This window comes from Dipteris shenzhenensis, chromosome 4 (genome assembly GCF_047967505.1).
Source record: "Dipteris shenzhenensis isolate YYH24624 ecotype China chromosome 4, Dip_SZ_1.0, whole genome shotgun sequence".
In the NCBI taxonomy this organism is placed as follows: Eukaryota; Viridiplantae; Streptophyta; class Polypodiopsida; order Gleicheniales; family Dipteridaceae; genus Dipteris; species Dipteris shenzhenensis.
The window spans coordinates 1,673,357-1,699,036 of record NC_141599.1 but is presented as its reverse complement, the minus strand read 5'-3'; the positions used below and the strand labels follow the sequence as shown (position 1 = coordinate 1,699,036).

General features: G+C 46.6%; 1 protein-coding gene across 6 annotated transcripts in view; it reads right to left on the bottom strand.

Moving 5' to 3' along the window:
• Positions 1-2,385: 2,385 nt before the first annotated feature.
• LOC147902315 (SNF7 family protein) overlaps positions 2,386-25,680 on the bottom strand; it is a 69,579-nt gene continuing 46,284 nt past the window's right edge. For 3 of the 6 annotated variants that reach the window (XM_087373502.1, XM_087373507.1, XM_087373508.1), the window contains 6 exons: positions 20,440-20,622; positions 4,615-4,745; positions 4,294-4,462; positions 4,064-4,193; positions 3,067-3,263; positions 2,386-2,786 (listed from right to left, as the gene is read on the bottom strand). In XM_087373502.1, the coding sequence (XP_087229628.1) occupies positions 2,664-2,786; positions 3,067-3,263; positions 4,064-4,193; positions 4,294-4,462; positions 4,615-4,745; positions 20,440-20,622 (933 nt within the window). In that variant the 3' untranslated portion in view covers positions 2,386-2,663. Of the gene's footprint in view, positions 3,264-4,063; positions 4,194-4,293; positions 4,463-4,614; positions 4,746-20,439; positions 20,623-25,680 lie in introns of all 6 variants that reach the window. The other 3 variants (XM_087373505.1, XM_087373506.1, XM_087373503.1) reach the window with 3 other exon arrangements.

Genomic DNA, 25,680 nt, shown 5'->3' with positions numbered 1-25,680 from the left:
CCCTAAATCACACACCCATAATAGAAAGTGGCAATGATGCAAATCAATTAACAAGGATACCAATACCAAGCAACCCTATGAAGAATGTTAGCAAAAGTATCAAGACAAAAAGAGTAGGGGAGAATCGTGCATCACAGGGATCCCAAAATGAGCAAATAACAAAAGCCCTTATGTACAAACTAGATCCACAACCCAATTGGAGAAAGACTTGTTCAAAGAAGAGTACCTCATAGCGCTAGCTTGCTTCAAAAGCATTGCATCAACACAAATGGGATGCAAGCACGCACATGTTGGAACGTGGAGCGCCTTCGAATTGGCTAAAAATTCGTAAGTACTCCAAAATGGAATGGACAAACCAAGGTGCACTCATATTAGAATTGGATCAGACAACATTGATCCAAACCTTACGACTAGTGCCAAATATAGTCAAACATTGGCAATAATCCTTAAAGTCCCCCCATCAATCAACCATCTGCCCCCACTAAGCTACAATCCAAATCACAAGATAGATGCTTAGACTACAAGTTGCCTCTTTCAATGCTGTAACACATCTCGTCACTTGAAGGACAATCTGTTTGTCGATTGAAAGAATGGTTGACACTGGAGTTTTGGATACAAATCAAAAAATCAATGCGACAATCCACAACAACCTCAACAACTCAAACATCACAACACCTCTACCACAAAAGTTGGGTAAAGAAAATAACAACACAAGTTCGACTTCACAATCATCCATAACCTAAGGATTGGTAATTAAATAAATCTAGGGGAATTGGTAACCCCGTTTGAGCAATAATCTAAGGGATAGTCCAAGACATTACCGTGTGTCAACTAGCCCCGCATAGCTTTGCTTGTATTTAAGGCCATCTTTCACTAAGCCTCTTAGTGAGCGTGCAAGGAAGTGACGAAACCCAAAACTCCCTCTGAACATCTCAAGGATGGAAATTTTCTCTCTAAACCTCTATCTTTATACTTTCTAGATAGATTTTTTATCCCTTGACTAAAATTCGACACACCTCATTTTAAACTAAATATATGACATTCTATGCTTGTCATAGCTCTCCACATAGAACGCTTACAACAAATCCATATTTAAAGCAAAACCACAAAACCATCCCACTTTCATTCTCAATTATCTCAACATAGATTTACTACAAAATCTTAACTAAAACACCAACTATGCAAAGTCTTGAAATAATACCATATGCAATCCGACAAGCTCAACCCCGTTCGACACCTAGCAACTTGGAGGAGAAGAGCTTAGGACATGTTGCTACCTGCCAAGTTTGGACTCTTGGAGTATCACTACCTCTTGGATACCACCTTGGACTCTCAAGTCTACCACTGGCTTTTGGACTCCCTCCCTTGGCCTCTTAGAGTACCATTGGCTTTTGGACTACCACTTTTGGACTCTTGGACTTTCATCGACTCTTGGACTACTGCCCTTGGACTCCTGGACTAACACCAACGGCCAACATACATACACACACGCCACACATACACATATACACATGCATACATGCATACACACACATGGACATTTCACATTGTGCGCGTGCGCGCGCGTGTGTCTGCATACGATTGCATTAAAAAAGTGTGCGCATGTGCATGCGCGTGAGTGAGACACACGTACATGCCATTTGGACCCTACATTGTGTCTTTCTTATACCATCCATCCTTATTTTTTCTGTCAACCCTCATGGAAACCAGTTCAGAACTTGCTTCAACTTTCCTATGTTTCTTGTGTCAAGACCATTCCTGTATCCCCCGCAATATGTCATTATCAGACTTCCTCTCATAATGTAGCATAAATTTCTTGTTATGCTTAGCAAAATCTGATATGCTTCCTTGAATGACCTAATGCTATTAGCATGCAAATGTAATGTGACATTGCATAAATATTTACACAGTGGCATCCTATTTTCACACACCCCTGCACGTTGTGTTCTCACAGGCAAACATTAGACTCATACATGACTCAAGCAATCCCTGTAGAGAAAAGATACATAAAATGCAGTCCTTGATAGTCTTAATCCACAAAAACAGATTTTCTACTGCAGTGTGCTCACTAGGAAAAGGTGCCCAAAATGACAGAATTAGTGCGAGCCAGCTGCAGCATGGGCGAAAAATGCAAGAGATACTTGCATTCATATTAATGAGAACATGTACATGCAAAGCATAGCTTAGTTCCCAAACTTCAGGACAATAAGCATGTAGGAAATACAAAAGGCATGCATATATACAAACAATACAGGCCGCAGGGAAAACAGTCCAGATGGACAACATGCAGCGCTCACAGACCTAGTACTATAGTTGATGAGGATGGAGAAGGCATATATTCATGAATGTTGAAACTACTCTTTTAGCTCATATACCAACCATTTGTGTCATCCCTCATAATTTTCCCAAATTGTTTAAGGCATAATACAATCGTCAATGTTCTTTCTTACAATGTAAACCTCACACTGTACAGGCATCATATAGTATATAATCCAGTTGGACTTTCTCGAGTTCCAACTGAATGCCACAAGGGGTACCTTTCTGTTCTTGATAAGATCATTTTCAATGGATCTCAAAACCTTGGCTTATAATTGCAGCAATGCACTTAAGGTGATGGAACATAATGCCAATGAACTCAACCTCAAGAATATATTTAAGTTGACTCACTGTGACTCCAGAACTTGTGAAAACTTGGCAACACTTTGAATCATGCAGGTGGATCTCTCTTCAGTTCCAGTAACGGAAAGTAAGCCCCATTGGTGTGCTGGGTTCTCCAACGCTACTCCCTGAGGATCATGAGATTCTCCCATCAACATTCTTCTCAAAAGCAGAGCAGCAAGCTCTTCATTGGGTGCTGAGCCTACAGGAATGAGGTGGCTGTTGAATTGTCAAGGAGGAGATTTATTTTTTTGTTCTAGACCATTTAGCTGTAACTGCACGCCATAAACAGCTTAATCTATGGAGCACCCCTGACAAAATTTACTACTCCACCTGTGGATGACTACATAGGATACTCATTACAAAAATCTATGCAGGTTCAGGCTCAAGTGTTAATCCCTTCATAACCTTTTCAACTGCTTCCACATTTGTTGAGGGAGTTGGAGATGCAGTTGGCTGCACTTGATCTTCATCATGAGCCATGTACTCAACCTTCACCATGGAAATTTGCGTCATTTCTTTATTTTTCTCAAATGTGTCTTCTAGTTCAAGCTCTGCAAGTTCTAAATCCAAATCATCGATGTCATTTCCTTCAGTAAAAGATCCTGCACCAAGCAATCAAATGATTACAAAGGGGAAATTTTTGCAATAGCAAGAAAAGTAGATCAATCTTTGCCATTGCCACTAAATATTGCCCTTGTAAGCCCATGTAGTTCTTGAAAATGATCAAGAAGATGAAAATTTTGGGTTAAAAATCAAATAAACAATCTTACTATCTTTTGTAGCTGTCTGTGTTGGAGATGGAAATGCACATGAGACAGTATTTTCATTACAAAGCCTACCTAGTGCAGACTTGATGCCCTTCTGAAGAAAGAACAGGACTACAATTCCATTTTCTGTGGCTTGGTCATTGACACATCTTCACAGTTCTCTAAATTTAGAAACCCTAAGCTCTTTTTGTAGCTTGCCCTGCAAGCTAAGTAACCGATGGTACTGTTGCTCACATAGCCCATGCCTACAGCATGATGACATCATTCCAATACATGAACCATGAAATGAACAAAATGGACTAAAATTTCTAATATCACCCTTCATGTTTCTTTTGTGCACAATGTGATACAATGGGTACTCGTGACCTTCAACACGTCGCCATAGTGCCCCTAAGTAGACAAGCTCTCCCAACAAAACACATGGCTTCATTTATCACAATTTCCTTGCGGACCAGCATATGTTGGATAGTGGAAGCACAAGATAGAGAGATCATACTGGAAAATGACATGTAGAACATCAACAAAAGGCAAGAATCTAGCTGACAACGTAGACAGCTGATGAAAAAGCAAGGGTGAAAGATACAAGATAACAAGCTTATTGAAAATGTTTCCGTATATTTAGAAGGATCACATACCAAGTGCATTTGCAGCTTCTCTATGTAGTGAAATAGTTTCATCGAGCTCATCAAGGCAAGCCTCAATGTCTTCTAGAGGCACCATGTGTTCTTTAAGTGCGTCTTTGCCAACTTTCATCGCTTCTGAGACCTGCTTGGGTAGACAGAACATACTATTAGCATAATGATGATTAATCAAGCTAGCAAATCCTCATTAAGAACATTTCCATACAAAATAAATTTTATACAACCTGCTTGGTCATTTCTGCTTGTGAAACGAAGGAAAGAAGTTCCTCTATCTTCCCTTGAAAGTCAGCACATTTCGACTTGCTTGCTGAAAGAGCTCGCAAAGATTGAGCATGCCGTCTAGCATGAGCCTTGTCCTTTTGTTGGAGAGCTTTGACTGCATCCTTCTTGCATCTGAAAAGCTACAGTGTCAGCGATTTCTTATTTATATATATACCTTTGTACGACTAGAATATATCCAATCGTACAAATTTAGAAAGTTTTGTTGTTATATTTGACCAAACAATGTCAAAATTTAGCATTTAGTTATTTTAAGAACATCTCACTTGATGAATGCTTTCTCCAGTAGATCCATCTGTATCTGAAGCTTTTCCACAGTAGAATAAAGATGCAGCATGTAACAGTCCAACTTTGAGATACCAGGTACATGGTCTTGTGTCAAAGAGATTTTCAAGCCCTGCAATACAAAATCATGTGAGCATCTTTCAATGTCATGCACAGATTTAAACCTTCTGATAATCGCGGAAGGAGTTTCATTGTTACTAGCCTTGAAGCCATACTTGGAAGCTTCAAATCTCCCTATTCTGCATTATGAGAATCTTAATAGCAGCATCAAGCCCATATGTTGGCCCAAGCTACCCAAACAAATGAAGTCAAACCTCCTCCAAGTCAAGTTCTAAATCCATATGTGCATGTGTGCATTGTTTCAGGTAGTATCATCCAGATAAAACCAATTCTATTGAATCGAAACGATCAAATGTTCAGCCACAAGCCCTGCAGAGAAATGTCTGGAAATGTCTGGATTGGGTCAGAGTGCGTTCAACAACATGCAAAAAGCCTTTCTTACAAAAGTCACCTGAATTGTTGGCTTTTCCCTAAGATGTGCGTATGCATGCAGGCATGCATGTGCCTGTGTGATTGTTGGGCTAGTCTTCTGCACATGTATGGGTATGGCTAGTGTAGGTACTTGTGCTGTGTAGATACACTGAGAAATGACCAACAAGCTGCACCTAGACGAGGAGCTGTGGCTTCACATGGCCATCTCCATACTCATCGCCACCCTTCCACTCTCATCACCATCCCTTCCACACTTGCCACCCTGCAGGCAGGCAGAAACACTACTAGCAGGTAGTGTTGTTGAGTGGTTCACGCAGGCAGGAGTCATCCATATCTTTTTCCATCTTTTCCAGCAGCAGCTTCTCACCCTCAGGTTGGCAAAAGATGCGACAATAGAGGACAGTAATGCCACTCCAGTCACTCAGCCTGAGGAAGTCAAGGTCCTTGTTACATTCCCTCCAGATATTGCGCAATTGATTGATGCAGCAGAGGAGGGCTTTCGTCAGACACCTCATTGGGTTCCTCTCGAGCAGAGGCCAGCAGCTTCGAGACTGGCTGTACACCAACATGGCGAAGTTGGGTGTCACAATCATGATGTTCAGGCTGCTTACCAGGGAGTACTTCTCATTTGGCTTGCCAATTGCTGAGTAGGCACACAAAGTTGCTAGTACACAATTAACATTGTCATTCACCTTTGGCCATGGCGGAAACGCTTCCTCACGGCCACCACGGAACCCAGACAGGTTGAATTTGGATCCTTTTCCTGCGGAGCTCCCTAATGAGATCAGTTCATGCTGTAGGGTGGTGGACCACCTGGCTAGTCTCATAAGTGCTGTGATTCTTTCTGCAGGTGCCGAATTGTCTTATGCTCAGACTCTCCCAGGGTCAGAAGCCACAACGGTGAGACTCAATTCGGAGTTTCCATTGCCACAGCCCTTGCATCACATACTCCACTAGCAGTGGATCTCAGGAAAAGCAGAGGGTTACTTATGAGGGCCTTCCAGACTAGTGTCTCTTCTGCCGTAGAAGAGGGCACTTCATTAGGGATACTCAGAGTAGACACCCTCGCACCCATGCCAAGTAGAGACAAGGGGATACTTCTACTAGCCATCCTCCTGACAGTCATGTGTCCACACTTCTAGAGCCTCTACAGCCTCGGCTACCACCTACACCTATTGTACCCCCTTGAGCCTCCACAGCCATCACTACCTCCCTTACCTCCTGTTTCTCATGTGCCTCCTGAGTCTCTTGTGCCTGCACGGCCTCTATAGCCAACAATAATTGTCACTGAGCCATTGGGGCCACCAGAGATTGTTATGGTCACTCTTCAAAGAGAGCATCGAGCTAGGAGGACTGGCAGACAGAGACACAGACAGAGATGTATGCCTATTACAAAGACATGGTCTACTATAGGATCAGAGTTGGCTCCAATCACGACATCACCACAAGATTCTAAGTAGAGTCTCAAAGGTGCTCCTCTCATGCCGCAGTCTCAAGAAGTCCCAGTTGTAACATTGTGGAAAAATGGGCTTCCTCCCCAATAGTAGGCGATTTAGCACATCCTTACCACAAGGGATACTCAGGGGAGTTGCTCAGGCTCTCATCTCTTGTTGTTAGCCTCATCACTACATCCTGATATTCGCACCTATGAGGACTGTCTTGCAGGACTCCCCCATGAGTTTTGAGGTTGTCGAATATGCTTGAGCCCCAGATTGCCTCAGCTGGTCATAGGTCTTATGCACGTGTGGTCTCATAGTTATGGGACTTGCGTGCATCAAAGATGGTGAGAAACAATTACAGCCCACTACTGACATCCCGATACATGTCCTAGAGCCTCAGATCACATATACCAAGAGAGGGACCGGGGTTCCAATGCAGTCTCTCACTTTAGGTCTTACTTCCAATTTGGGAGGGGATTCACAGCAGATGAGTGTTTCTAGGTTAAGTAGCAGGTTGGCAGATAGAGATCTCCCTTCTACCTTCCGGTCTCACTTGTCACTAGATACTACGGCCGAGGGCTATCTGAGACTCAAGCTGATCCCAAATTCTTATAGATAGTCCAGTGAGTTAGAGGAGTATCTAGGCTCCATAGTTTCTACCGAGGAGGGTCATAACTTGCACTCCCGTTCAGGTGGTTTCAAATCACATGGGAGTGTGAAATGGGCTTCAGAGGAGATTCATAGCGAGATTGCTAGGTAGATGATGCACATGACATAGATTTCTGTTGTCCATGGTCCGGTTGGATTACATATTCGCTTATTTCAACGGATACTTTGGCCAGGACTCCCAAGGATAAGCATTGCTTTTTCTATTCTTCATGGTCCACGGCGACATTCTCTTAGACCATTGGGCACATTGATTTGACATTCACGATTTGGCATTGAGAAAGAGTACCTTCTCACTTGAGGATGCTATCATTTTTTAATTAAGTCAGGTATAGCCCTCGATCAAAGAGAGTTTATAGATTGTCCTTTCCTCAGGAGATATCCATGTTGATGGCACTGGCGCTTTTTCACTTCCATCTTTTGTCTACATTGTCTATTATTTCATGGAATGTGAGGGGCTTCAGCAGCCACAGATACATCATAGGCATAGGACAAGAGTGTCTAGACTGCAGGTTCTCAAAGTTTGTCTTCAGTCCATCCCTATGGGATTCCTTTCTGATATTGTACTTATTCAGAAACATAAAAGGTCACAAGCCAGGACTGACAAATGCATATCACTCATCAGGTGTCACAGTAGGACTATTTGGAGTCCATTAGATGATGGGGTTTGCATATGGGTTTCTACTAGATGGGTTGCAGACACCATGTTAGAGGGCACATTAGTGACGAGCAGGGTGATTTACATCATCCATTCAAGTTAAGAATACTATATATATATATATATTAGTAAGCACTAGGTTTGCCCAAGGAGGATATAGGTGTTGCTTTGCTTGCTAAGTATGTTTACCTTTTGTTTTTCAAAAAATTTTGTCACCTCATTTTTCTTCTCTTTTGTTTTCTCTTTTATTTTCTTTGTTGAATTGTGGACTTTAGAACAACAAAAATACTAAATTTGTACGATTGGATATATTCTAGTCTAACAAAGGCACATACATACATACATACATACATACATACATACATACATATATATATATATATATATATATAGAGAGAGAGAGAGAGAGAGATGTTATATTAGTCAATCACTATGTTCTGTTTGGTCATTTGAAAAAAAAAAAAACAGTCAGAAGTAATTTACTCCAAGAACAAATTATACAAGAGTGTTGGAAACAGAGGATAGAATCACTCACACCTCACTACCGATCTAGCTCATACAACACTCAGAGAGACGAAGAAAGAGAGCCAAAAAACTCAGATATATTCTTCCACAAACGTGGGCAGACAAAAGCTCAACGGATGAGCATGTACAAACAGCCAAAGGATGCTGTCAAATGCTGAGCCACTTCTCTCCCTCTGCGCGCTTGTCTGTGTGCAAGGCTGTAAGTGCAGGTGATGAGAAAAGTGGGGGGAGGGAGGAGGTTTATATAGGATGGCTGCCAGCCCCTAGAACTGGCCGACTTTTCCAGTCGGTTCAGTCTGTAAAAACCGACCCTTTTTTGGGGCTGAACCTGGGCAGACCAAACCTGGCTGGTCTGGCCTATAAATAGGCCCCCTCTGGTGGCCTTTTGCTGCTGCTGGCTGGTCCTGGTACTGCTCCATGTGCCTCCATACCATGCTGGCGTAATCATCTTGCTGGCGTAGTCCTCCATGCAGCTACTTAGCCTTAGCCCCTTTCCCCCTACAGTATCCTGCCCCCTTGTCCCCTCAAAACGGGGGCTCATAGGTGGGTCTGTGACTTTTCCAACACCCCCTCTCAATGACACAACTGTGGACCGATCCCCATGCGTAAAATGAGGTGTTCCATCTGCTCCCTGGGATGGTGACCTAGGGTGGGGGTAATGCTGGAAGTTCTAGAACCTCTTCGGCAGGCTGTGGCTCGGTCTCTTCAAAGATCACATCCCTGCTGATAAGGATCTTCTTCTTTTCCGAGTCAAATAGGCGATAGGCCTTGGAATCTTCACTTTATCCCACAAAGATATAGCTCCGGCTATGGGGATCGAGCTTTGTCCGCTCATCTTTATGCACATGCACAAATGCTTTAGAACCGAAAACCCTTAAATGACATATGGTGGGCCTCTTACAATAATAAGCTTCATATGGAGTCTTGTCATCAATAGCCTTGGTCTTGGTTCTGTTGAGGATGTGAACCGCAGTGTTCACGGCTTCACCCCAGTAGGCTTTCGAGAGATTCCTCCCTCGCAACATGGTCAACCCTGTCTCTGTGACGGTCCAGTGCTTCCTCTTAGCAACTCCATTCTGTTGAGATGTGCGAGCTGTCTCTTAATCCCGTGCTTCTTGCAGAATCCATTGAGCTCGGTAGAAGTGAACTCTCCCCCTCTGTTGGTGCGGAAGGCTTTGATTACCTCCCTCCTCTCCTTCTCTACCTGGGCCTTTCAATCTTTGAATTTCTTAAAAGCCTGATATTTCTTGGCCAGGCAGAATACCCACGTCATGCGACTGAAATCATCCACTAGTAAAAGAGAATACCGTGAACCAACTCAAGCGGCTTCTTGGCCCATGATGAGGCCTCCTGTGGGAACTTGTCCCTGTGTTGCTTGCCTTCCATGCAAGCCCTGCAGACACGATCATTACCTGCAATCGGTGGAAGTCCATCCACCATCTTTGTCTTTTGCATCTCGAAGAGAGTGCCATAGTTGACGTGACCGAACCACTCATGCCATAATTTGGATTTGCCATTGTCCCCGTGCACCAACATAGCATTGAGCTGATATAGCCCATGCTCCTTGACACCTTGAGCCACCGCCTGTTTGTTTGCCTTGGATGTGACGATGACTTTGCTGTTGTCGAATACCGACATATTGTGCTTGTCCATCTGACTAATAGACAACAGGTTCTTGCACAAATTCGGTAAATACAGTACACCGGAAATCAACTCCTCGTTTCCTGCAGTCGTGATGAATGGAATACTGCCGACACCCTTCACAGGGCATGACCGGTTATCCCCCACAATGACCTTGCAATCGAGATGCGTACCTTCCATGGTTTTGAACCACTCCTTGTTGGACATGCGCTTTGAAGCTCCACTGTTCACAAACCAACCTTCCTCTCCTTCACTGACTGCATAAGTGGAGCAATACTCGGTGATGATGAAGAGAGTGCCGGTCGGCGGTCGTGACGTTTGCCGATTCGGTCTTTGGCTCCTCCTTGGACTTGGATGACTCCTTGAGATCTGCCTTCTTCTTGCGGCACTCTTTAGCAAAATGACTAAGCTTCTCAAAGTAGAAGCACTTCATCTGCCTCTTTTTCTCTCCATCCTCGGCCTTGCTTTTGTTCTTGGAGTCTTTGAACTTACCCTTGCCGGGCTTGTCCCTTGCCACGAGAGCCTTCTCGTTCGATTGAGTAAACAATTTTTCCCGAGCCTCTTCCTACACAATAGTAAAGGCCCAAGCTCCTCGAAGGTTAGTAATGACCATAGTCACGAAACTCTTAAAACTTCGAGGTAGCTTGTGTAAAGTCAACAATGCCAGATGACTTGAATCTACCTTCTGACCAACTGCCGCTAGCTGGTCCCTTACCACCTTGACTTTTGTCAGATGGTCATGAACATTGTCTACCTCAGTCATGTCCAGATTGTACAGTTGATGTTGGAGCATCAGAATTCAAGATGTATTGTCAGTTTTATACAAATCCTTCAGGATAGCCCATGCCTCTACAGACGTCTCGGCCATCTGGATGTGTGGAACAACAGAGTCCACCGTGGTCGCAATGATTAATGCTAGGGAGTGGGCATCTCTCTCTTCCCAATTCTCAATCTCTTCACCATCTACTGGAATGACCATCTTCCCCTTGCTGTCCAGCAAGTCTTCCAGTTTTGCCTCCACCCCTGTTGTTAGCTTCCACAAATTCCGTGCCACCAGATGGCTCCAGATTTTCATCTTCCAGATCAGGTAGTTCGACCCGTCTAGCTTCCCTGACTCTCCGAAGTTCGGGATGGTGAATGAGAGGAATTTGGAGGAGGAAGGAAGAGAAGCGGCTGAAGAGGCAACAATAGCATCTTTGTCCTCCATCCTTGCTGTAATAAAGAACAGTAAACTGAAACTGAATTTGCTGCTGAGAACTTGACCACGCACCAAACCCGAGTGTCGATTGGAGTTGCCTAGTTGCTGAGGTACTGCGGTCTAGAGCTGTGAACCTAGCTCTGATACCACGTTGGAAATAGAACTTGACCACGCACCAAACCCGAGTGTCAATTGGAGTCGCCTACTTGCTGAGGTACTGCGGTCTAGAGCTGTGAACCTAGCTTTGATACCATGTTGGAAATAGAGGATAGAATCACTCACACCTCACTACCAATCTAGCTCATACAACACTTAGAGAGACGGAGAAAGAGATAGCCAAAAAACTCAGATATATTCTAAATGCTAAGCCACTTCTCTCCCTCTGCGCGCTTGCCTGTGTGCAAGGCTGTAAGTGCAGGTGATGAGAAAAGTGTGGGGAGGGAGGGGCTTTAAATAGGAGGGCAGCCAGCCCCTAGAACTGGCCGACTTTTCCAGTCAATCCAGTCTGTAAAGACCGACCTGGTCAGGGCCCTTTTTGGGGCTGAACCTAGGCCGACCAGGCCTGGCTGGTCTGGCCTATGAATAGGCCCCCTCTGGTGGCCTTTTGCTGCTGCTGGCTGGTCCTGGTATTGCTCCATGTGCCTCCATACCATGCTGGCGCAGTCCTCCATGCAGTCTCCTGCCCCCTTGTCCCCTCAAAATGGGGGCTCACAGGTGGGGCAGTGACTTTTCTAACAAAGAGATGAGAACTCGATTCCTAGCCTCTACAATATGAACAAAGAACCAAGGGGGCGGTCTATAATGCCACATCATCTTAAGTGGAGTATCGTGAAAGAACTAGGAACTATCCCAAGTCCTCATGAATGCTATCAATCTCTCTCAAAAGTCCTAGTGCATCTCTCCCAATGACTTGGGATACTAAAATGAGATCAGCCCAAATGGAACCTAGTATATCATCAGCAGTGGATGTGTGTCCACCAATGACTTGAGCACATCTTAAACACCACATCCACCATAAAGTAATGCTGGAAACCACCTCCCAGGCCGAGCCCATCTATGGAGAGGGTAGTGGTCCTGAGCCGTGATGGGAAGTAAGAACAAATCTTGAGGCTCCATGGTGGTAAGATCTTTAGGGCTACATCTATAACGCTGCTGCATGAAGAAGGCATGGTCATCTGACTCAGACTCATTCGGAGTCATATAGAGAAAAAACCCTTAAAGAGCTACTCCCCACATCAGAGTGTAGGACTCACGAGTGATGTATGAGAATAATCTGAAGACTCCTATCCAAGCCATTTTGGCAATATGGCAACTCCACAAACAATGCTTGCTAGATTCCTTTGCAAGTTGGCATCTCATACATAGGGACAGCTTGCTCATTTGCTGAACAACTGGAATACTCTATGAATAGTAATACGAAGAAAGTATGAGGCTTTCTTAGTCCTAATTATCCCCAAGAAGTGAGACCAAAAACTCGATCAATGATGCTCTAAAGTCCGGGTAGATGATGGGTGGCTCACTGTTGAATCCTATATCCAATCCTACTAGAATATGAAAGAATGGAACAAAAGAATCTGAAGCAGTGGAAGCTGCCCAAGACCACCTTGGGTCCTAGTCCAACTCAGCAAGAGGTCTCTCCTGAAACATCCCGTAGCCTCCACCTGGGCTTTGCTGCAACCGTAGTATGGGACGCCAAACACTCCCCAAGCATCTGATATGCCATCCTCTGCTAGTGTAAATCCTCCTGATCCAATGTTTGAGTGAGTATGTGAGAAGTGTCTGAGGTAAAGTATGAGAAAAGTGCTGGTTGTCCTCTCACTCCTAAACATATACTCTTTGAAACACCCTGACCGTTTAAGGATAGTGAGGATCAATATGGAATGGCTCTCTTAATATGGAGTCTAGTACCTAGCAACTTGGGCAAGTGTCCATATCTATGAATGATGGTCTCCTTTGTGATCTCCCGACCTCCACCACTGAACCAGTCACCAATACTAGAAAATCCCTGAGATTGCCATCCTGCCAATCTGGATCTCGGCTCACTACCAAGGTTGACACTGTGATATTACACTACAGGTTTATGAAGTAGCTGCTTGGCGAACTCCTCCTTGTGGATGTGGCTGCTCAGATGAGGGCCGGGTGGAAATGATCCCAAATCTGGACAAGTCCCCTCACCATCGGAGAAGTGGGCTGACAATGATGGTCCACCATGAAAATCCAGCCCACACTCGCTAACCATTTCCTAACCAGCTACTCATCGTGTGCATTGAAGAATACCATGCAAGAATTGCTTGCACGCAAGGGCCAGGCGATGTCAACTATGTGCCAACCTTGTTTCTTTCGAGTTGGAAATGAACGCAGTTAATGTTCCACTTAAGCAACACCTTACCATCCATGCCTCTCTAGTTTGTCGTTTGATAGCCAGATATCTTGAAACTCTTGCACAAACTCTATCTCTTAAAACATGAAATTTGGGACTCTGATGTATTGGTGGCCCCCAGTTTAGATGTCAACATAAGGTGGAGCAACACTGGGTCGAAACAAATCTTGATAGAATACCACCTACCTCCTCTTCATTGCTTCCCCCTCGCTGCTACCCCCTCCGCTACCCCTCGCTCAGCCGCTACCCCTCCGCTACCCCCTCGCTCCCCCTCCGCTACCCCCACGCTACCCCCCCGCTACCCCCCCGCTACCCCTCGCTAAATCCCCTCTGCTACCCCCTCGCTGAATCCCCTCCGCTACCCCCTCGCTGCTACCCCCTCGCTACCCCTTTGCTACCCCCCCCCACCCCTCGTTCAGCCCCCCCCCCCAACCCCCCCTCGCTCATCTTTTTTTTAAAAACCCCCGCTTGCAGCTCCGACCCCTTTTTTTTTTTTTGGTTCCCCCCAAACAGCTCCGACCTCCTGCAATCCCTTCTTTGCCCGCTGCTGCCTCCCCCATAATGAAGGGAACAGGGGGATGAGGATAGGAGACTAGGCGGGAGACCCTTCGGTCCATATTTGCATACGCGTGGAGATGGGGAAGGGGAACGGTGAAAAGGGAAAAACACAAAAGCAACTCAGTCTGGAGGACTTCAACAAACGCAGCAACCGGAGCGGTTTGACACTGGACAGCACCACGGCCCAGAAGAAAGGGGCCCACCCAAAGCCCATGCCGCTCACCACATCCTCGACCTCTATGGTTACCACCACTATTTCACCACCATCATCCGCCTCATCATCTACGCCACCTCTCTCCTCCCCCTCTCCTGCATCATCATCATAGGTCTCCTCTCCACTAGCCTCACCATTGGCCCCACTGGCCACGGCTCCACAGTACTTTCCCCTCGTATCACCTCTACCTCTCAGTCAGCCACCCTTCATCACCTCGTCTGGCCTTGCTACTCCTACATACCACTCCCCTGCCTAGATCATGCTGTCCCCACCCTCAGTACAACCTCAGCAGCCCACCTTCATTCCAACCCCTCTCGAGATCCAGTTCCCACCTGAACCAGGACATCTTAGGCCCCCACCAGATGCTTGGGACTCCCTATTGGCTGAGATACACAGCCTCCGGGCCCATCAAGCAGAGCTGACACATTACACCCAAGAGCAGGCCCGATACACCCAAGAGTTGGCCCGCATTATACATGAGCAAGGCACCCTTATCCAGGGACTCAGACACCACATCACACAACTTCGAGAGGAGCTCGAGACCCTCAAAGCAGCACCTGGAGGAACCCCAGTCACAGAGATGGAGACACAGATAGCCACAATATAGTCGGCTATAGCAGAGACGACTAGATAGGTGGATGTGGCAAAACGAGAGCTCGCAAAGGCAACCGTTTCAGCCGCCATACAGGAGCAGCAGCAAAGGGCTTCGAAGGTCCTCAACATCCGGATACGAGGGATCACGCGAGACAGCACCAGCACCACTATGACGCCCATGGAGGAGGCGATCACCTTTGTGACCACCACCATGGGGGTCCCTGACCATGGCATAGAGGGAGCATGGCGTGTTGGGAGAGACCCCGACCGAGAGCAGCCCCTAGTCATTCACTTCAGAGCTTCACATGCTCGACTAGCGACACTCTGACGCCAAGCCGCTCTATGAGAGCATCCCACCCTGTCCATGGACGAGGATTTGACACCACTACAGATTGAGGAGCGACGAGTTCTTCTGTAGCAACGGGATGTTGCCCGCAAGGAGGGGAAATGGGCCGTGGTCCGAGATGGTATGTTGTTGACCGGCACCCGTCGAGCTCCCACCCGTACCCCCTAAGGGGACGGGACCTATGAGACTCAGGTTTCCGAGACCCTAGCCTACACCATTTGGAACTGTAATGGTACCTTATGGTCAGACCCAGGGAACTTCTCGAAGTCTTATACAGGACGAGACATAGTCTTTTACACGGAGACACACCAGAGCCCAGAGCGTCCACTACCGATAGTCAGTGGCTACACATGGGAGTTAGCCTTCAGGGATGAGACGAAGGATACAAGAGGAGTCCGAGGATCAGGCGGGGTCGCAATATTGTACAAGTCTTCCCTCGTTGGAGCCATCTCCATTGAGAGGAAGGACACACACTCCCGATTCATGTGGATCCGGATCTGACGCACAAACACCCGTGACCTTTTCATAGCAATATGCTACTTCCCGCTAGACACATCCCACTTCGCCAGAGTGGCACTAGAGGAGGGTGAGACATCGCCATATGCACCCTTACATCAGGATATCCCAGACCTTTCAGCCCGCGGGGAAGTTCTCCTTGTTGGGTACTTCAACGCCAGGACGAGCATGCGCCAGGCACCAATCCTGGACTTCCGAGACGACTCTATCATGCTACCAGACATGGACCTAGATGGAGCAGGTATGACCAGGACCTCATCGGACCGACATGGGCCTGTTACACCATATGGACATGCGCTCCTTGATCTGGGCAGGATGCATGATCTCATCATCTACAATGGGCTTGACCTATGGCCCTCCTCAGGTGGTTTTACTTGCTTTCCACACGGGGGGGCACTAGTGTAGTAGATTACATCATGGGATCCCCTACCTTCACTTCATGTATCACCGACTTCACCGTAGCACCACTCCCTCCAGGAGCTGATCACACATACCTATTCTTCACTATCGCCACCCCACGCTTAGCCACACCACACACACCACATAGGAAGCACGACACCTACCACGACATACACTTTGATCACAACCTCTCACCGGCCTACTCTGGACGCCTAAACAGGCTCCTAACCTACATCGATCACATACCACTCATAGAGGACCGTGCTGCCTTGATTAGTCGCAGACTCCACGAGGCTGTCCTCCAAATCTTTCCCCACACCACACGGTCCACTAGACCACCACCTCTTGGTTCTGTACCCTGCAACAACTGGTACGATGCGGAGTGCAAGGCTTATCGCCGACAGCTCCGACTTGAAACCAGATGTCACCTCCCAAACACACCAGACACGGTACGCAAGTACTGACGTCTCGTACGTCAGAAGAAGCAAGCATTTCTTCGCCGAAATGAGGAGCTGCTGCACATCTTATACAGCAGCAGCAAGGATTTTTGACGGAGATTCCTTGAGCGTAGGTCTCCACCACCCCTCACCAACACGAGAGTCTGGCACACGTATGCACAACATCTTTATGATGTCCCACACCAGCCCACTCCAGATCTCATATACACACCTCGCCCCACCACTTGCACGTTGTTCACCAGAGGAGGAGTCAAGGACGCGACATTGAAACTGCACAATGGCCAAGCTAAGGATCACGAGGGGCTATGCACTGAGTTTATCGCATATGGGATCGACACGTTAGCCCCGATCGTAGCAAACCTATTCAATGACGCTGTTTGCCTTGGTTTCCCCCGCAATTGGACACTCAACACCATCACCCCCATCCACAAGGCAAGGGATATGGACCCGAGTAACTACAGGACTATCATGATTGGACATGTGATGTCCAAGATCTATGCAGCTGTATTGGATGCGTCGGTCAGCCTGTTCGCAGAGATGAGAGGGCTCAGAGCAGAGGGTCAGGCCGACGAGACCATGGGACTATGGATCACATACTCACACTCAGGAGTGTCATTGAGGAGGCCAGATCACGGAAGGAGAGGGTATATTGCTGCTTTGTGGATTTCCGCAAAGCCTTTGACAGAGTACCTCGAGCTCATCTCATCACACGCCTACAGACACTAGGATTTGATCAGGAGATCATCTGGGCAGTCATGGCACTTTATGAGAGTGTCTCAGGCTGAGTTCGAACAGGCGCAGGTTGGACAAATGAGATCTTGAGTACCATAGGGGTCAAACATGGTTGTTCCTTATCACCAACCCTGTTTGGCCTCTACATCGATGAGCTTGAGACTTTCATGGGGGCGTTCGGAGGGACCGGTTACTCACTTGCCGGGATCATCATCATGATTCTTCTTTATGTAGATGACGTGGCACTCTTGTCGTCCACACCCGACGGGCTCCAGCGACACCTGGATACATTGCATGCTTTTTGTTTATCCCATGATTTGGAGGTCAACCTTGGCAAGACCAAGGTCATGATCTTTAACACCTCTCGAGCAAACATGCAATGGAAGCAGTTCACTTTCGGTGGGTCACCGGTTGAGATCATATCCTCATACACTTACTTGGGGGCTAGACTGAGTAGGGGATACACCTCACTGGCTCGGCTAGAGAGACAATGCTTCCACTCCCACTTCCAGGACCCTCGGACCAAGGCTCTTCTCTTCGACTCCTTGGTTTGACCAGCCGGTATGTATGATGGCAGCCCTTGTTGGGGGCCTCACGTGTCAGAGATAGAGTGGACACGGGTGGAGCGCCTGCAGATCCTCATGCTCTCACGGATGATCCGAGGGAAACCGTCTGTACCACATCACATCATTTAGGCCGAGTTTGGTGCTTCTCCACTCCAACTAGATGCAGCCTTTCAGACCATCACATATCTACACCGGGTTAGATCATATGGGGACTGCACATCAGGGAGACAGAGGTTGCCATGGTTGGCTCTCGATTCCTCCATGAGGTTGGCAGCAGAGGGAGACGAGCGATGCTGGTATGCACGGACTCACAGATGGTTTGTGAGACTAGGGTTTCACATCGATAGGATACCTCCTTTTCAGTACAGTTTAGATGCCCCTCCAGTACTCCCACCCACTATCCCGATCGGGCCACACACCAACCACGTCATTCGAGAGGATCTCCTGCAGCTACACACCTTTAGGACCTGGTTGGAGCCGACCAGTGAAGCTGAGTTTCTATAGAGATTACTGTCTTTGTATTTTGGAGGAGGGATTCATCACACCACTGGGGTACAGTGAGCTTCATATGCCTCACTCACTACGGATCTCCATCGGACAGTTTCGGGTATCATCACACCGCCTCTGCATAGAGAGCAGAGGGGATTCCTAGGGAGCATCGCTTATGCATATTGTGCGACTGTCAGGAGGTTGAGTCGAAGGAGCATTTTATTTTCAGGTGCCCAGTGTACTACGAGATCCGAGGTCGCTACCACTGCCTCTTTAGAGACGGCTCCGGGCTCCTTTCTAGATTCCTCGCCTACCCAGATCAGAGATGCCTCGCGGCCTTCATTCACGAGGGGGTCCGACACAGAGAGTACTTACTTGGGCGACGCGGCTTGGCCACATCATCAGATGCCTCTTAGAGCAAGATCACAGAGTTCTTCCCATCGAGTGACATTGATCGTCCAGTCTCTAGCCACAGACATGACAGAGACCCCGACCCGACGACCGCAACACGACACACGAGACATCGAGGGGACACACAGATCACTCTGGGGGACCTCCCGTCATTGTTTAGACCCGGGATACGTCCCACGGGAGTCACGGTGGCTCTGTCTTGTGTCAAGCCTCGTCCAGGAGACCGAGACGCACGGCACCCCTTGACGGGCACCAACATCCCATCACCGCCTATGCACCAGCCAAGGCGACATGACATACGGAGGATTCTGCTCCGCTCCAGTCTTTTTTCTTTTCATTGTTACATCCAGATGTATTTGATTATGTATGATGAGACTTAGGATTCAGCACGGGTGATGATGCTCGTTTCAATAGCTCCACCCTTACTGTGATTTGTATCAGGTTTTCTTTCAGTCTCATAGACCCATCGGTCTTCCAAAGACTCTAATAAAATTTCTTTCTTTCTTTCTTTCTTTCTAGCCTAAGCCCCATTGACTGACCAAGACTTGACCTTCGATGGACACTCATGTGAGGACCGCATATTTCTCCTCTCTACTCTTTGACATGGGGAGGTAGACCTTGGGAGTGGCAGTAACACTATAGAGGAGGAGGTAGGAACTGGACAATTTGGGCATGCTAATGAGCAGCAACGATCCATCACTGATTTTGTTCTTTCAATAAATATAGAGCCAATATCAGATGAGATCATCTAGACTATCCTTAGCCGACGGGTGGAGTTGGTCCCACAGACAGCATACTTAGGTCCAATCACCCGCATGGATAGCTGATTTGGCGGCCGACCAGCGACTTCCCATCATTGCCCTTTACATTTTGGGTTCTCTTTCTTGCAATGCCATGTAATTATTTTCTTGTTTTAGACACCAGGCTTGGGAAATGGGTGCCCATTTTTTGTGGCCCCACTCCTTAGCCCTTTTTTCCGATCTTTTGTGGACGTTAGTAAACTTGCTTGCTTTCTTTCTTTCTTTCTAATTTGGCAAAGGAGAGTGAGCCATGGGAGACCTACGACCAAGAGAACTGTAGACTGTCTGCCAGATGAGAAAAGTCATCCAACCAAGATGCACAGTGAAGTCCAGCATTAGCAACCAACTGTATCCTCTCTGTCTGATAGTCCCCCCTCACTCTGACCGATCTTGTCGTCAGAGAATTCAACCATAATGAAATCTCCTCTAACATCCAAGTGTCAACTTGTGGAAGAGACTCCCTAAGCCACCTCCAAAAGACATGTCTCAGCCCTGGTATAGTGGAAGCATACACATTGAGAATACCAACATTATATATTGAAAGGCTTGCTTATGAAATTCTCTCAAAATGCTGCCCTACTATAAGAAATAAATCTGTTCATGTGCTTTGTGTGGAGTGTGTGCGCGCATATATGTTTTAGTATGTAGGTGTGTGCACTCATAAAACATACTAAGCTCAAACGACTAAAGTATTCAAATCTGAAGAAGTATGAGATAATCACACCTCAATACGATTCTTTCCATCTGCAACAAAATATCTTCCTCTGTTAGCTCTTACTAATTCTGCTTTTAGAATCTTTGCATCTTCTATTCGTCCACACAGGTTGGCAAAATGTGATGCCGTGATTACGCATGACGCTGTCCAACAGCTGTCAGTCATAGTCTTCATGACCTCCAACAGGCGATCCTGAATTTTTTCCAAAAATGTCATTCAGACCTGCTTGCATGAGAAACTACATAATTGAAACAAAATATGCAAGACTTTTAATGATGTAAGGACCATAAGGTTTCACAGAATCCAACTCAAACTCAAGGCAATAATACAAAGACACAAAATTCACTCTAAATCCAAGTGTGTACTTTATTTCAAAGAATAAATGCATAACCTTCTTGCTTGTTGGAAAACCAGACCCACAGGCATTGAGTCAGGCTGATACATGACAGTCAAATCCCATCCCTGTTTGCACCCAAGGCAGTACCCTGGCTGGGTGCAAAAAAATACAGGTTGTATTTACATAAACAACCTGCAAGGATCACCAGAAAGAAGCAATTCAAAAACAATAATGGCTAAGGCCAACTTTAGTCGATGCAGCACAAAAGAGGAACTCCAGACTGGGGAGCAGTGGCAGCAGCAACCACCAGCCGTCTCTGCAAAGGCCATGCTAAGACCCCAGCAACCTGCAAACAACTAACTGAGGGAGGCAACTGCAGTTCATAACCTGCATTGTACAATAAGGCTGCTGCTCAAATCTCAGGATTGGGATCCTGAATGCTACATTCCAACTTGCAGACAGCAGAAGGGATGATTCTAGCAACAGCTCACCAGTTACTTGCTAGTCATAGACTCTGGTTGTTGGAGACGCCTTCAGCAATCTGGAGTTTGCTGAGGACAAGGTAGGAGGTGGCTCCTTCTTGGACAGCCTGCCTACAAAGCGTAATTCCTGGGTACAGTTCATCTTTTCCATCCAAGCAAGGGACCAATGGTGGAAGCCTTCACCATACTACAAGGTCGTTCAAACACTCATTTGGACAGTGCTGACATGACAGCTGACTAGAGCAAATGGATTCCTTCTATGGGGGTGATTGGGCAATGTAGAGAGGAGTCACATGCATCTTGGTAGGCACCACGAAGTTAGACCACTTCCCCAATTGTTCTGAAACTAGAAAGAAAGAAAGATTATACTAAAGACTGCCCTAGAGAGCGGTGAGGATTCCAGATATGACCTTTTAGGGGGTGATAGGATAGATGATTACCCAGATCGGGATGGTCTCTTCTACCGAATGGCTAGGCTACATGGGCAGCGGATGCCATACAGAGTAGTGCAGCATTGGCACTCGTGTGGAGGGATTGTGGGAGAGAGAGGGAGAGGGAGAGAGAGGGTGCGCTTTGTCATGACTCGCCTCTGTCAAGAGGATTAAGGCACAGCAAGCCAGCTTCACCATGGCTAGCTGAGTGCCAGGTTGGAATTACAGATGCATTTGGATCCTCATGAGATCTTGGAGATGACTATTGCCTTTTGAGGAGTCCACGCCCCATGGCTGGAGAGGATGAAGCTCATATCCCCTCAGTCGTTACCTAGCCCGTGATGTGTCATTTGGGGACCTCATAAAGCTCTCCTTGAGGTGACTTGACGTGAAATACAGGATGGACTTTAAGTTCTAGTTATAAGCTGCATCATCAATCTTCTTAATGATCCGACATGGACTACAGCAATGAGAAGCTAGCTTATAATATCTCCCAGTTCTTATGTTTTTTATTATTTTGGTATCCTGTGCCACCATCCAGAACAAATACGAGATCTTGGACTACAGCAATGAGAAGCTAGCTTATAATATCGTGGTGAATTTCCATGATCGCACTCTATCTTGAGCAGTCCTAATACTTTCTTTAGATTCCTAAAGCATATTTTCTATATAATGCAAGTAAACTTTACCTTTGCATTCTGTTTTTTTCTATAGAAAATAACTTTCTATTAAGGCTTGAAAAGCCAATCATACAAATTAGCAATCTGGAAGTGCTAATCAAGAACTGCCTGTCAGAAAAACCAGCATGTTTCTAGAAAACCCAGCTCTCCGCCTAGGGAATCTTTAGAACAGGGGCTAACAACCAGGGTGGGTACATCCAATGAATACCTTGCTCGGCAAAAACATAAAAGATACCTACAGGCCATCCTGAAGTCCCACGCTCCCAGATGGTGCACAGGGTGCAAATTATATCCCACTAGATGGCGACAAGGGTGGCTGCCGGGGGAACCTGATGGCCTCCCATCACCAAACTACAACGGGCAGCCCATATGTTCCAAGCAGTGATGCTGGGCAAACACTATCCTATGGCGAGGGCAAAGGGCGTGGGCGAGAAGGAGGTGTCGCATCATGTGCCTCTATCCTGAGGACCCACTAGCCCTGAATCCTGTAGGCTGGGGAAAGGGCACCCCAATGCGAGATCGTCTCCCAAAATCTGGTTGTGCAACGTTGCCATCTACCCGCATTTGCTCTAGCGAAGGGCCAATGTGCACACATTCATGTGCCACCATCCAGAACAAATACGAGATCTTCTAAGGCTTGCACTAGTCCAAAGAAGTGACAAAAAATGGGAGATGACCCCTTGGGGAATATGCTGCTTCACACAATGACGCTCCCGCAAGGCTGCTGCCATCATATGAAGTCTTCGGCTAATGTGTGCCATGTACAAGAAGGGAACCTGTACGAGTGCCCTACTCGTAAGGGCCAAAACCATTCACTTGGGTCCCATTGGATCTACCTAAGAGGCCAGCCCTCCCATAACCAAAGGCGCCAACGCGCCCCCCTCCTGTGCTGTCGAGATTGGAGCTGTCAAGATTGGAACTAGGTCAAAAGTCCATTCCTTGCCAAAGCGTCCCACCACCCTGATCCTTTGCCACTCCAGCGAGTCTAGTGCCTTGTAACTCCAAGGTCCCCTATAGTGTCGAACTGATGAAGGCCTTGGGCTCTACTCTATAAAATCCGCATCGATATCTTGAATATAAGAGACTAGAGCAAAACTTGAATATTGAGGGGCACCCCGGTCTTAAAAAGCCATATGTACTAACAAGGGAGGTCCAAGACACCGTGCAATCCCTCCCACCACACCTTTGGAATCACAGAGTTGATCTCCACCATCCACGTGCCCGACCTCATGACTTTGCCTCCGCCCCAAGAAGGCGTCTCCAAGCCCCGAAAGAACTCGCTAGGCCAGTGTCCCACTAGCCCATCCGATGTGCATCCTTTGCGCTAGCATGAGTCCCGAACCTCCAGATGCCATATGAGTCCTCTGCCCCAGCATGAGTCTCTCCTGGTCCTAAACCTCCAGATGCCATATGAGTCACTGCATCTCAAACATCCTATACAGGGGGTGTTCTTGAGAAGCCCTCGCTGAAGCAAGAGCTTCCAGGACTTGAGAGCCTAGGGTGAGACCGCGTACTACCAGCTTACCTAGAAGGGTTTTGCTCTGCCAAGTCCTCCCTACACCTAGGGTCGGATCATCGTTTGCAAAGTGACCCTGGCTCTAGTGTTTCTTGTACAATCTGAGCTTGCCCATAAGAAGTTGCACAATAGCCACCTCTGAAAGAGCTCGCTAGGCCAGTGTCCCACTAGCCCATCCAATGTGCATCCTTTGCGCTAGCATGAGTCCCGAACCTCCAGATGCCATATGAGTCCTCTGCCCCAGCATGAGTCTCTCCTGGTCCTAAACCTCCAGATGCTATATGAGTCACTGCATCTCAAACCTCCCATACAGGGGGTGTTCTTGAGAAGCCCTCGCTGAAGCAAGAGCTTCCAGGACTCGAGAGCCTAGGGTGAGACCGCGTACTACCAGCTTGCCTAGAAGGGTTTTGCTCTACCAAGTCCTCCCTACACCTAGGGTCGGATCATCGTTTGCAAAGTGACCTTGGCTCTAGTGTTTCTTGTACAATCTGAACTTGTCCATAAGAAGTTGCACAATAGCCACCTAAGATGACCCATACAGCCTCTGTAAAAGCACCAACAAGAGGCTATATACAAAGCTGTTAGCTAGGAGGACCTGATTGGCTACTAGGGCCTTACCTGCTAGAGAGATTACCCTTACATTTGTAATTTGATGCATCTTGGTTGATACTCATATACAAGCATAAAGGTGTTGAGCCCAATGACTAAATGCTTATTACTATTGTGAGCAAACTTTAAATAAAAGATCCTTTCCCACTTGAAGGTTCCTTAGAAACATCTGCTCGTAGCATGTCTTCCATACTCTATTTAGTTTCCTTTGTTTGACCATCTCTTCCCAGATGATTTGCTGAACTCATACTTTAAAGTTGTTCCAAATTTTGATACAACAGTCGACAAATTGTGTGGTGAACTTGCCTAATTCTTAAGCAATCTATGAAGTTTGAAAAGACCATCAACAAAGATTTGGAAATTCTTGAGGTTTGATATTGTAGGAATAAACCTTGCTAGCTTGGTTAGTCTATCCACAACCTCTTAGATAGCATCTTGGTCTTTCTTTGTACATTGTAATACTACCACAAAATCCATTGAGGTACGTACCCATTTACAATCAAGAATCTCTGAAGGCATCAACATCCCACCTACTCTGTGGTGCTTGCCAGCTAGCATTGTTGACAATTGAGGACATAATTCTCAACATAAGATTTCAACTTTAGACAATAAAGGCACCTTTTGACCAAATCTAAAGTCCTTTGCATACCTGGACAGCCGGTACTAGAAGCATCATGACATTTGAAAGAAATTGGCACTGAATGTCATCAAACCCATGGTGTACAACCTTTTCCCACTTTCAATAGTAATCCATTTGTTGTGAAATCCGGCTGGGCTAACTTCAACACTGCTCCACTTATTTGTTTTTTGTGTCCAACTTTGGCTTGCACTTCTTCTTGAGTCGAGGAGGCACAGTAGTTGCTCACATTGTAGTTTGTCGCATAGAGTAGTTGGGCCGCCTTTGTGGGGGCAACCACGTGTCTATACATGTTCTTAGTGGGCTCACATTCTCTTGTTATTGGCTTGTTATATTTTTTTATTTTCTTAAACAAAATAACCAAAGTGTTGTCTCTTTTTCTGTTTAAACCTACGAGTGTTAGGGATGTTAGCTCTCCTGGTCATAGGTTCTTGGATGTGCTACCTACGAGTGTTACGAGTGCTAAGGCTAGGTTTGAAATTTTGATATTTTCATCTTTTTATACTCCTTGCAAACTTGTTTTGCTATAAGAATTTACTTTTCTTGCGGAGTATGGAG